Source organism: Trachurus japonicus, chromosome 17, assembly GCF_045865225.1.
Source record: "Trachurus japonicus isolate A0001 chromosome 17, Traja_1.0".
In the NCBI taxonomy this organism is placed as follows: domain Eukaryota; kingdom Metazoa; phylum Chordata; class Actinopteri; order Carangiformes; family Carangidae; genus Trachurus; species Trachurus japonicus.
Genome location: NC_140923.1, coordinates 1,417,227 through 1,430,177, shown reverse-complemented (window position 1 = coordinate 1,430,177; position 12,951 = coordinate 1,417,227). Strand labels below are relative to the sequence as shown.

General features: G+C 41.5%; 1 protein-coding gene across 1 annotated transcript in view; it reads left to right on the top strand.

Annotated features, from left to right (window-relative positions):
* The window catches only part of pex5lb (peroxisomal biogenesis factor 5-like b), a 51,314-nt gene extending 38,920 nt beyond the window's left edge, over positions 1-12,394 (top strand). The window contains exons 9-14 of the mRNA XM_085804786.1: positions 2,419-2,562; positions 3,881-3,951; positions 5,874-6,062; positions 8,005-8,167; positions 10,942-11,099; positions 12,176-12,394. Of these exons, the coding sequence (XP_085660912.1) occupies positions 2,419-2,562; positions 3,881-3,951; positions 5,874-6,062; positions 8,005-8,167; positions 10,942-11,099; positions 12,176-12,374 (924 nt within the window). The 3' untranslated portion in view covers positions 12,375-12,394. The remainder of the gene's footprint in view (positions 1-2,418; positions 2,563-3,880; positions 3,952-5,873; positions 6,063-8,004; positions 8,168-10,941; positions 11,100-12,175) is intronic.
* Positions 12,395-12,951: the final 557 nt, after the last annotated feature.

Genomic DNA, 12,951 nt, shown 5'->3' with positions numbered 1-12,951 from the left:
TTCTACTTATTTGAATGAGATCCTTGCTGTATTTATTTATTTTATCCATTGTCTTTCTGAATATGAAACAGCTCTCGTGTTGTGTTATGTGTCAGTGTTTGACACTTTTTGTACACGTTGAACACTTACATAAAGAAAAAAAAAAAAAAAAAAAAAAAAGCAAGGAAGAGGCGGTCCTTGACGTCACGTTGCGTTGCATCTTGGGTAGTTTGAGTATGAGTAGTGACCTCATGATGTATACTCAACATTTCGGCCGAATCTAGTATGCATCCGGGAACTTCTCGCCTACTGCCAATCGCATACTGCGCAGTGTGAACATACTGCATACTCAAATCGAGTAGTAGGAGAAGTATGCGGTTTCGAACACAGCCATAGACAGCCGAAGTGAAAACAGGAAGTAACGGTTGCCATGGGAACTCAACTCTCCATGTGAGTGAACGGGACTGAAAGTTTTATTTCCTGATCTGATTGAATTGTGCCATGAGAAAAAACTCTGAGCTCTACCTGTTTAAAACATCACGTTTCATGCAGAGAAATGCAATAATACTCTTATTTTGGAAAGATGATTTTCCCTCCAACAGAGATTTTTACAGATCAGATTTCAGCTTTTTTACCCTTAGAAAAATTTACTTTGGAAAAACATAAGTGTGGTCATATTTTTCAAGAATTTTGGTTTCCATTACTTTTAGGTTTGGAGGAATTTTCTAAAGGGGACTTCTGATTGGTTGAGCCCTGAATCGGTGCCCTATAGAGGAGGACAGACCTTAATATTAAATATATGTATCTCTGTTAAATCCATGCTTATGTTAGACTATGTGGATGTACATATGTGTAGCGAGCACGCTTATGTGTATGTTGGTGCAGGTAAGCACATATATGTGCAAATACCCACTAATGTCAGTGAAGACAGATTACTGCTTTTCCACTTAGTTTTTATTGATTTAGATTTTTGTTTTTGTTTGTTTGCTTGTTTTGTTTGTATTTAGTTTCCTTGTTTGTCTTATATATATAGGCTATATATATGGGTTAAACAAAAAAAGAAGAAAGAGAGAAACTGTACGAGTCACCCCATCATCAATATTGTTTCAGGATGGATCATTTTGTTGTTCTATCCTTTTTGTTAATTTATTGGAAATAAAAACATATATATATATATTAAAAAAAAGAGAGAAATCAGCAGTTTGTTGTAAAACTATTGTAAAATAAAAGCGTCTTCACACTAAATACATTCTTCTGTTGCCGTTTTATGATAAACGGCTGATTTCTCTTCATGAAACGTGATGTTTTAAACAGGTAGAGGACTGAGTTTTTTCTCATGACACAATTCAATCAGATCACGAAATAAAACTTGGACTCCCGTTCATTTACATGGAGACTTTTTTCGAGTTGAGGTCCCATGGCGACGTTACTTCCTCAAACAGCCAATCACTGATCTCCGTTCAGCTGTCACTTCCTGCCGATGTTTCACAATAAAAGCTTTCCAAGAACCGGAGGGATGACGTCCTTTACGCTCAGAGGCTTTTACTCTGAAACATCTGGACAGGAAGTCACAGACAGACCAATAACTCATGAGCTCATGACCAATAACCACTAATCAATAACGGTAACACTTTACTGTAATAGGTATTCATCAGAGTGACATAACAGCTGTCATAACCATCAGTGAATACTTCTGACAGCTGTGGTTAAGTGTCATTCAGTAAGTTATGTCACTTTGGATGCAAAGTTGACATTGATTGAGATGTTTTTGTTCTGACAACTTGACATAAAGACAATTTAAACTGTCATAGCAGACCTAATGGACAAACTTTAACAATGATGTCAAGTTCTCATAACAAGGACATCTCAGACAATGTCAACTTTGCATCAAAAGTGACACACACTGCAAAAACTCAAAATCTTTCCAAGAATATTTGTCTTATTTCTTGTCAAAATGTCTCATTTCTAGTCAAAACTAATCTCTTTCCACTTAAAATAAGACTCATCACCTAAAAATTAACTTGTTTTTAGATATTTTTTACTTGTTTCAAACAAATTTTCACTTGAAATAAGTAGAAAAATCTGCCAGTGAAAGTAAGTTTGTTGTGCTTGTAATAAGAAAAAAAAACTTGCTCCACTATCAGATTTTTCTACTTATTTCAAATGAAAATCTGCTTGAAAGAAGTAAAAAGTGTCTAAAAACAAGCTGCTTTTAATGTGATGAGTCTTATTTTAAGTAGAATGAGATTTGTTTTGACTAGAAATCACATTTTGACTAGAATATTCTTGGTAAGATTTTGAGTTTTTGCAGTGTAACTTACCGAATGACACTTAACCACAGCTGTCATAAGTATTCAAGTAAAGTGTTACCCCACTAACCACTAACCAGTAACCAGTAATCAATAACCAATCCCCCCTACCCCTCCCTCTGTGCCTCAGGTGTACATCTTCAGCTCCAACAACCCGTACCGTGACTGCTCCAACGCCTTTGCCGAGGGACAGGACCGCGCTCGCCATGGAGACCTGAACGCCGCCGTGCTGCTGCTAGAGGCCGCCATCCTGCAGGACCCACAGGACTCGGAGGTTTATACACACACACACACACACACACACACACACACACACACACACACACACACACACACACACACACACAAGGTCCTGGTCTCTATTAGTCCAGTCCAGGCAATCCAGCTCAGTCTGGACCCAAAACAGAACTATGTTTTTCACCATCCATCATTTCTTTGAGGTGTCCAGAACAACATGCTAAAAGTCCTAAGAAATCCTAGTTGGGGAAATATGGTTAAAGGGATAGTATCATTTTTTTTAAAGTGGGGTTGTATGATCTACAAATAGCCCCTAAGTACTTTAATTGCAGTAGAAGACTCTCTGCACTCCTCCCGTTAGCAACGCCAGCCCATAATAGCCCTGCCCAGAGATTTACAACATACAGTGTTGTGAACAGACCCAAAGAAACGGCCTATTTTCACGGCCTAAAAGAGGTTTTACCTGAAAAAAAATACACAGTTCCATTGTTCGCTATAATATCATTTTTACAGACACAGTTTTTATTTGGACCTAACCAACTCACGTATCCCTCCGCCCAGGGTTAGCGCCCGCCAATCAGCAGTTGGTTAGGTCCAATAAAAACTGTGTTTTCCTGCACTTTGAAGGGTGTCAAATTTTGTTTGATACAAGTGCACAAATATATTTTGCAGCAAATAAATAAATATACTGAAACAATTGGAGAAAAAATGTGTGCAGGCCTGTTTTTTAATCTGTGACTTGTAAAATAGTATTTGTGCACCTGTAATTACTAATTTGGTGCATGTGTGCAATATATTTCATATCTAGTAAAAGGATTATTATCAAAAATGTAAGTTCTATAGTGTTATTTATTCATCAGCTTTGATCAGATTGCAATTACAGTGTAGATTTGTCTAGATTAGGAAGAATTACTGCAGATGTCAAATATTCAAATTGATTAAAAAAAAAAGACTTTCAGTGACATAGGATGAATGGAACAATTTGTGAGGGAATAACTTTTATTTTGCCTTTGTCATTTATTCTCTCATCATTTTAATATTAGCAATACAACGGTAAAAATAAAATTAATGTCAAAATACTGTTTTGTGGTCTGTTTTTATATTCTCCATGGAGACCACAAGTCAGTTTCTATCATACTGAACAGGCTCAGAATAAAGGGTTAATAAGATTACTATCAGTGTTATTATTGATGAATGAGCCACAGCTTCCTGCTTCGTTCTGATTGGTCGAGAAGCTCCCGCCCCCTCAGGGTGGTGGGTGGGTGGGTGTTGGTGTTATCACTGGTTGTCAGGGAGACGGCTCCCTCTGGTGGTCGTCATGGTAACTGCAGCAGCTTCTCCTCCATGTGTTTCAGGCCTGGCAGCTGCTGGGGACGACGCAGGCCGAGAACGAGAACGAACCGGCGGCCATCGTCTCTCTGCAGAGGTAGAGGACAACCTGTCTGTCTGTCTCACCTGTCTGTCTCACCTGTCTGTCTCACCTGTCTCACCTGTGTGTGTGTGTGTGTGTGTGTGTGTGTCAGTCTGATTTAGCTGTGTCTGTGTTTATAAACATTTAAACGAGCGCCAGGTGGATTGTTTATGAAGTTAACGAGCTCTGGCCTGAGGATCAAAGAGGTTACCACGGCGATAGGGGCCCCCGCAGGCTGAGACAGACAGAAACGTGGAGAAAAAGAGCCATTTTCTGCCTCTAAACCGGTCTCACATTTAGGCTTAGGGTGAGAAAACGGTAACTCCTATCAGAACAAAACACAGATCAACGTTGCTCTAAGGACTTACTGAAAAATGTGGTACGATTTGGTGTTTCTACAGTAAATATTTTGGAGACGCTGGCAGTTTTAAAACATCAGGCCGTTCTGCTTCTCTCAGAAAATATTTGTATTGGACTCAATGAGGAGCAGAGACAGACGTGGCCGCACTCAGAGGCTGATTCTGTCAATTCTGTAAGTCTCTCTGATATTTTGAGCACATGACATGAGAGATAACAAGTTTGTCTTACAAATTCTGAAAAAATCATGTGTGTAGAGTGTAAATTGTGGCCGGGCCGAGTGTGGAAAGAGAAAAAATCTGGAGTTTTTCTGGCATCTCTCCCACTCTAACCGATGATGTCACGCACTCTGACACGAACATTCCGTGCAATACACACCCATTATAAACTCATAATTTCTCCAAAAATGATCATGGTCATTGATCAGGGATTGATCAAAAACTATTTGACCTATCAAAACGTGGAGTAATACGACAATACACAAGACTTGTGTCTACTGTTTAAAGTTTAAATGGAGTCTCTAGGTGAAAGTATGCCTGAGCAGTAGACGTTTGTTAAACTCCAATGATTGGTCTTTTTCGCTCTTTTTTTCCCGCCCGTCCCATTGACTTACCGTAGATGACCATTTATTAGCCCGGGCGTTTAATATGCTAAATCGACTTGGACCCCGGGCGTTTATAAGAACCAGGCGCGTATTTGCAACAGGCTACAATTTATTTTTGCAATGAGCAGCACCAAACCATCATGCAAAGAACAAGGATTTCAACATAGGAACACTGGAACAAAACTACTTTTTTCCCCGACGCATCTTTATTGACATCAGACATTAAATAAAAAGACAGTTTGTCTGTGTAACCGCGACACAGGGAGCTGATCAGAGCAGTGTTATGAATGATAGCGGAAGGGGGGGTCGATCGCGGTAATTTCAACACTGTACATTAGCGCATTTATCTATATCCCTATATCCCTCAGTCTAGCGCGCCTGTGTTTGTGTGTCTGTGTGTGTGTGCGCCTGCATGCGAGAGAGAGAGCGAGAGGGGGGGATGACTGACAGAAGAGGTGAGAGCCGGTGATACGCTGTTAAAAAAAACTTTTGTTTTCTGTGCAAGACTATGGTAAACACTTAATCGCCCGGGCGTTTAATTGAACCGGCGTTTATTTTGCCAAATGGGCTCGGACCCCGGCGGCTATTAGAGCACAGGCGCGTATTTGCACGCGGGCGATTATTTGGTCATCTACGGTACATGCAAAAATTTGCGCAGTCCGTTCTCCCAGAGGACGCACATCTTCTCCTCTGGTGTCAGCAGCTGGAATCTTTTGATTTCCTTACTTATTTCTTTGAAGTATAGTACAGTTTCTGTCTCACCTGTCTCACCTGTCCTGTCTGTCCCTCAGGTGTCTGTCTCACCTGTCTCACCTGTCTGTCCCTGTCTGTCCCTCAGGTGTCTGTCCCTCAGGTGTCTGTCTCACCTGTCTGTCTCACCTGTCTGTCCCTCAGGTGTCTGTCTCACCTGTCTGTCTCACCTGTCTGTCCCTCAGGTGTCTGTCTCACCTGTCTGTCTCACCTGTCTGTCCCTCAGGTGTCTGTCCCTCCGTCCCTCCAACCTGGCGGCCCTCATGGCCCTGGCGGTCAGCTTCACTAACAGCGGCGTGCAGCGGGAGGCGTGTGACGCTCTGCGCCGCTGGATCAGCCACCACCCGCGCTACGGCCAGCTGGCCACGCCGCTACGGGGTTCCCCGGCCACGCCGCGCAGGGGCCCAGCGGCCAGGTAGCTCAGCAACACAAAGCACACATGGTGACCCGTTCTGTCAAAATGAGTCGGATGTCGCTACGTTCTATAGGACGAATCTCCTTGTTGTTTACAACTACTTCCTGGTAGAAAACCAGCATGAGAACAATAGTGACGGACGAGAGTTTCTCTATATTTATCTAATTTTTCATGTTACTATATCACCGTTTAGACTAATCTGATGTTTGTAAAGTTTATAAAACCAATGATTGGACAAACATTACTATTTCTGTGTGCACGTTTTTGTAATTAGTCATGGTTATCATAGATTAGCCGGGCTAACGGTTAGCTAGCTACCTGTTTAACTTTAATAACTCAGTGACTCAATAAACGCTCCATGAAAAAATATTTTCTCCAGCGGATATCTGAGTTCCAACATGACTGAGCTAACTGGAGTAGTTTCATGTTGTGTCCCACAACGGGAGGGTTTTAACAGCTGACGTCCTGCTGTTAGCTTAGCTACTGCCGTTAGCTTAGCTGCTGCTGTTAGCTTAGCTACCGTTAGCTGTCCCTGTCAGCTGAGCCACTGATGCTTTCTAGACACTGTGATTCCCCCAAACTGAATAAATACAACACATAGCAACACAAAACACACACACAGAAATAGTAATGTTTCTTCATCATTTCAGATTTGTCTAAACGGTGATAGGGCGTGAAAAATATGATATATAGCTAAACTCTCGTTGGTTACTATTGATCTCATTTCTCAATTACGTAGTAGAATGTAAACAACAAGGCGATTCGGTCCAGATAATCAGCTGATAACGTGGAAAACCCATAGAAAATTAAAAAAAATATATATTTTACCCTAATTTCAAAGCAATGACATTCAAAAACAATCTCCCAAAGTTTCACAGTCCAGATAATTGAGAAAAGGCACGTAAATGATGATTAAAGTTGACTTGCAACTTAAACCCTCTGAAGATGAGAGTTGCTTCGGTGCAAAACATGAAATATCTTCTGAACCGTTCATGATAGAGACGAGCTGTAAACTGCATCTGAATCGCGGGATTCTCCGCTTTCCGACGGTCATTGAATGTCGCCTCTATGGCGAGCAGGGACGGGTACAGAAACAGATGCTAAACCGAGTAGCATCTACGCTAACAGAGTGTAGCATCGATGCTAACAAAGCGTAGCATTGACGCTAACAGAGCGTGGTTTCGACGCTAACAGAGCGTAGCATCGATGCTAAACCGAACGTAGCAACGATGCTAAACCGAGTAGCATCGACGCTAACAGAGCGTAGCATCTATGCTAAACCAAACATAGCAACGATGCTAAACCGAGTAGCATCGATGCTAACAGAGTGTAGCATCGACGCTAACAGAGCGTAGCATCGATGCTAAACCGAACGTAGCAACGATGCTAAACCGAGTAGCATCGACGCTAACAGAGTGTAGCATCAATGCTAAACCGAACGTAGCAACGTTGCTAAACCGAGTAGCATCGACGCTAACAGAGTGTAGCTCTGTGTAGCAACTTCTGAACCGTTTATGACAGAGACGAGCTGTAAAAAGCATCTGAATTGTCTGAATTGATTCCCTGCTTTCCGAGGGTCATTGAATGGCGTCTCTATGACAACAAGGGGCCGTATAGGTTGTGTGTAATCACGTGGTACAGGAACAGATGCCAGAGTCACTGGCACAAACTTTAAATGCAGTTTTCTCAGGTTTTAGAACAGAATGAGAGAGTGAAAGATCGTAATTCAAATGACCACATCTAGAAAACCATCAAATGTAGCTATGACTTTGACTAGGGAATCATTTTAAAGCTTATTTTCTAATGTCTAATGTGTGTCTGTGTGTGTGTGTGTGTGTGTGTCTCTCTGTGTGTGTCTCTGTGTGTATCTCTGTGTGTGTGTGTGTGTGTGTCTCTCTGTGTGTGTGTGTGTCTCTGTATCTCTCTGTGTGTGTGTGTGTAGCGATGTGCAGGTTGTGCTGCAGCTCTTCCTAGACGCCTCCCAGCTCAACGTGGACCAGGTGGATCCAGATCTCCAGACCGGACTGGGAGTTCTGTTCAACCTGAGCTCGGACTTCGACCGTGCGGTCGAGGCCTTCACCGCCGCGCTGTCCGTCAGGCCGCAGGTCTCACACACACACACACACACACACACACACTGATGACCTGACCTTCCCTGTGACTGTTTCAGTTTCAGTTTCATTTATTGACAAGGGACAATGTAGGTTACATTAATAAAACATTGTAAAAAACACATGTAAATGCACCCGAGTTACGTAGCTAAAAAGCTAGTTTTCATCACCAGTCCCTCTGCCTCATGATAAAAGGCAACCTTAAAAAAGAGCAACAATGAGGTAAAATACCAAAGACATATTAATAAATATACATCTGTAAGACCATAACACATGTTTGCGATGGCACAAGGTCGTTAGTGCTCTAATAGAATCAGTTCTTAGTGCTGCCGTCATAGGGCTTCAGCAATACACAATATTAAAGCAGAAGTAAGCGATCCGGTGGTTTTGGCTAATGCTGCGTTCCAGGCAGGCTTTTGAAACCGTAAATTACAGCTTCAAGTCACGACTTACGACTTTGTAGCGTTTCAGGCAACCCACTCGTGTTTCTCCGACCTGTTTTACCTGTGAAAGTCACTATAACGGCCACTCGTAACTTCTGACCCGTGAACTCGTACCAGATCGAACTGGTACCACTGGTACGGGCTGCCTTGAACGCACCATAACAGTCCTCGTCCCTACGTCACCACATTCAGGCGCATCCCTTGGCTGCACACACAGAGAGGACTGCCCCTTTATGCCGTTCTCTCTCCTCATTGGATAAAGGTTGTAGGACACAAGGAAAGTTTTCTCCTGGGCTCAGAGCAGAGCAGAGTGACTGACAGACCCGTGTTTCAGACCAAACACTCTATAGAAGTGATTGCTGTCGGAAGATACAACTATTTAAGACTTATATTAACACAAAAATATCACTTACTTCTGCTTTAAGGAGCAGGATTCATTAAACAAATCACTATAACTGTCTGGTCACTACATATAGGAAGATACATGACAGAATACTCAATGCCTATACCACATATGCAGTAACTATCTGGTAGGTAAATACCTGCCAGACTGCAGCCTGTCTATCAACCAGATCAATCTAGTTATTGATCCATGCTCCATCTACCTGACTCCTCTTTATTCTCTCCTTCTTTTCTAAACTTCTGACTCGTTTTTTACCACTGCACTCGTCCAGGCAGCGTCCAGTGCTGGGCGCGTTTCTTTAAATAAAGTTATTAGTTGTAGTTACTAGTTACCTTCTTAAAAAAGCAGTGTTGCCACAGTTACCTTGAAAAAGTAATCCGATTACTGATTACTCCTTTAAAAAGTACATTATAAAGATATTTCTACAGTTAATGAACTATCCTTTTACAAAACATGTTATGAACAACCTGACATGAAGCCTATTGATAAAAATATGTGCAATTTCAATTGGACCGTCTGCCGGGCCGGTTCTGGCCCACGGATCGCAGGTTTGACCCCCTGCTCTACAACAGCTTCTTGGTTTGGTGGTGACTTTCTCTGTAACCCCCATATACGTACAGGCTATATGCAGTCTACACTGCAAAAACTCAAGTATCTTAGCAAGAATATCTGTCTCATTTCTAGTCAAAACAAATCTCATTCTACTTAAAATAAGACTCATCACATTTAAAAAGCAGCTTGTTTTTAGACACTTTTTCCTTCTTTCAAGCAGATTTTCACCTAAAATAATCTGATAGTGGAGCAAGTTTTTCTTTCTTATTACAAACACAAAAAACTTGCTTTCACTGGCAGATTTTTCTACTTATTTCAAGTGAAAATTAGTTTGAAACAAGTGAAAATGATCTAGAAACAAGTTAATTTTTAGGTGATGAGTCTTATTTTAAGTGGAAAGAGATTAGTTTTGACATTTTGACAAGAAAGAAGACAAATATTCTTGGAAAGATTTTGAGTTTTTACAGTGTATGTGTAATTTCAATTCAATTTCCAGCGGGTTCAGCGCCGCGGTCGCCGCAGCTGATCGCGCAGCGTGCCAGCACAGAGTGTGAAGCTTAATATTGTCGTCTTTAGCTGACACAAACTCAAAGTAGTGACTGTGTTTCCAGCTAGAAACTCTCTCCTCCTTTCATTGCTGTTTACGTTTGTGTGTCTGGCTGCTTCACACATGATGCAAGAAGAAAGCAGAAATAACCTTTTTACTAAAATCTTTTTACTAAGGAAAATGACTAAACATAGTAATGCACTGTAAATAACTGTAATCTGATTACTGGTTTGGGGATAGTAACACGTTAGATTACTCGTTACTGGAACAAGTGGTCATATCAGAGTAACGCGTTACCGGCTTCACTGCCAAAAAGTAACTGAGTTACTACACTGCAAAAACTCAACATCTTTCCAAGAATATTTGTCTTATTTCTTGTCCAAATGTGTCATTTCTAGTCAAAACTAATCTCTTTCCACTTAAAATAAGACTCATCACCTAAAAATGAACTTGTTTTTAGATCATTTTCACTTGTTTCAAACTAATTTTCACTTGAAATAAATAGAAAAATCTGCCAGTGAAAGTAAGTTTTTTGTGTTTGTAATAAGAAAGAAAAACTTGATCCACTATCAGATTTTTCTACTTATTTCAAGTGAAAATCTGCTTGAAAGAAGTAAAAAGTGTCTAAAAACAAGCTGCTTTTAATGTGATGAGTCTTATTTTAAGTAGAATGAGATTTGTTTTGACTAGAAATAAGACAAATATTCTTGGTAAGATATTTGATTTTTTACAGTGTACATTATGACAGTAACTAATCACCAGGAAACGTACCGATTGTGTTCCTTCTGTAATAAATAAACTGCCCCCCCCCCCCCGTGCTCAGGACTACCTGCTGTGGAACCGGCTGGGCGCCACGCTGGCCAACGGGAGCCGCAGCGAGGAGGCGGTGGAGGCGTACAGCCGCGCGCTGGAGCTGCAGCCGGGGTTCATCCGCTCCAGATACAACCTGGGGATCAGCTGCATCAACCTGGGAGCACACAGGTAACCAGGCAACCACACACACACACACACACACACACCCTCAGTGTCTCTGACCCGGTTCTGGTTCTACCCCTGGGCCATCACTGGACTTATTAACCACAGCAACCAGTCAAACTAACCCTGCTCCACTGCACTAGGCAAGGCAAGGCAGTTTTATCTGTATAGCCCGTTTTTACCACCAGTTTGTCTCAAAGGGCTTTACATCCCATCATAACAACATCCTCTGTCCTTAGACCCTCACATCCACTGAGGAAAAACTCCATGGAAAACCCTTTTAACAGGGAAAACCGCATGGGAGGACTGGATGGCAGACTGGTTCATGGGAAGAGAGGGCAGACTGGTTTAACAGCAGGGGAAAAACCACTAAACCACTTTAAAGCACTTTCTCAATATCTATTTATTCTCACCAGTTCTATCGATAATACTGATTTTAATAACTGGATGGATATTTATTTTTTTCCTGTGTGTCGTTGAGGATGTCCTTTACATGTCTTTTTTAGTCCTTTTTAGTCCTGGAATGGATGTGGCACCACAAATCTCTGCACTTTGATTGCTGCAATGACAATAAAGTAGGGCTGTCAGAGTTAACACGTTAATCGCGATGCGATTAATTAAAAAAATAAATCGCGGCCCATTTTGTCCTCTGTCTGCTGGACTGGAGGACTGGAGTGTGGGACCTCCAGTCCAGTAGGTGGCGGTAAGCCACCTTCAAGTTGGTTGCTACACAAATATACACAGTCTAACATATCCACAGCTCCATCCATTGATTTTTTGACGGCTTTGTTGTCAACAAATGCACATGCAGAGGCGTAGCAAAGTAAAGGGCAATTTCCACTGGATGCAATTCGTTTCAATTCTGTGTGAGTTTCATGCATCATGTGTTATGATTAGGTACTAGGCCTGCTAGGTCTGGTCTAAAAGTTGTTTGTCTAGAGATTATAACACTTTGGAGTGTTGAAAGTCCAAAGCGCCATATATAATATTTTTAATAGAGATTAATCGCGATTAGAAAAATTAATCGTTTGACAGCCCTACAATAAAGGTTATTTGAACGTTGACTTCTGGTCCTTCTGCAGGGAGGCGGTGACCAACTTCCTGGCGGCGCTGAGCCAGCAGCGGCGGACGCAGCGCTGTAGCCAGCAGCAGATGTCGGCCAACATCTGGGCCGCGCTGCGCATCGCCGTGTCCATGATGGACCGGCCCGAGCTGTTCCAGGCCGCCAGCGCCGAAGACCTGGACCTGCTGCTGCAAGCCTTCCACCAGGACGCCGTCTGACCCGTCTGACCCTCAACCAGGGCCGTTGCTATGAATTCTGGGCCCCCTTAAAGAATACTAAAGTGGGCCCCTCCCCCTAACTTTTCCTTTTTTTTTCTTAGACTACGTATGTATTATGGTTTTTTATTTAGCCTTCTTTGTTTTGATGCTAATGCAGCATTACACTGCAAAAACTCAAGTATCTTAGCAAGAATATTTGTCTTATTTCTAGTCAAAATGTCATTTCTAGTCAAAACAAATCTCATTCTACTTAAAATAAGACACATCATATTAAAAGTAGCTTGTTTTTAGACACTTTTTACTTCTTTCAAGCAGATTTTCACTTGGAATAAGTAGAAAAAATCTGATAGTGAAGCAAGTTTTTCTTCCTTATTACAAGCACAAAAAACTTACTTTCACTGGCTGATTTTTCTACTTATTGTGAATTTAAGTGAAAATGATCTAAAAACAAGTTAATTTTTAGGTGATGAGTCTTATTTTAAGTGGAAAGAGATTAGTTTTGACTAGAAATGAGACATTTGGACAAGAAATAAGACAAATGTTCTTGGAAAGATGTAGAGTTTTTACAGTGTACTAT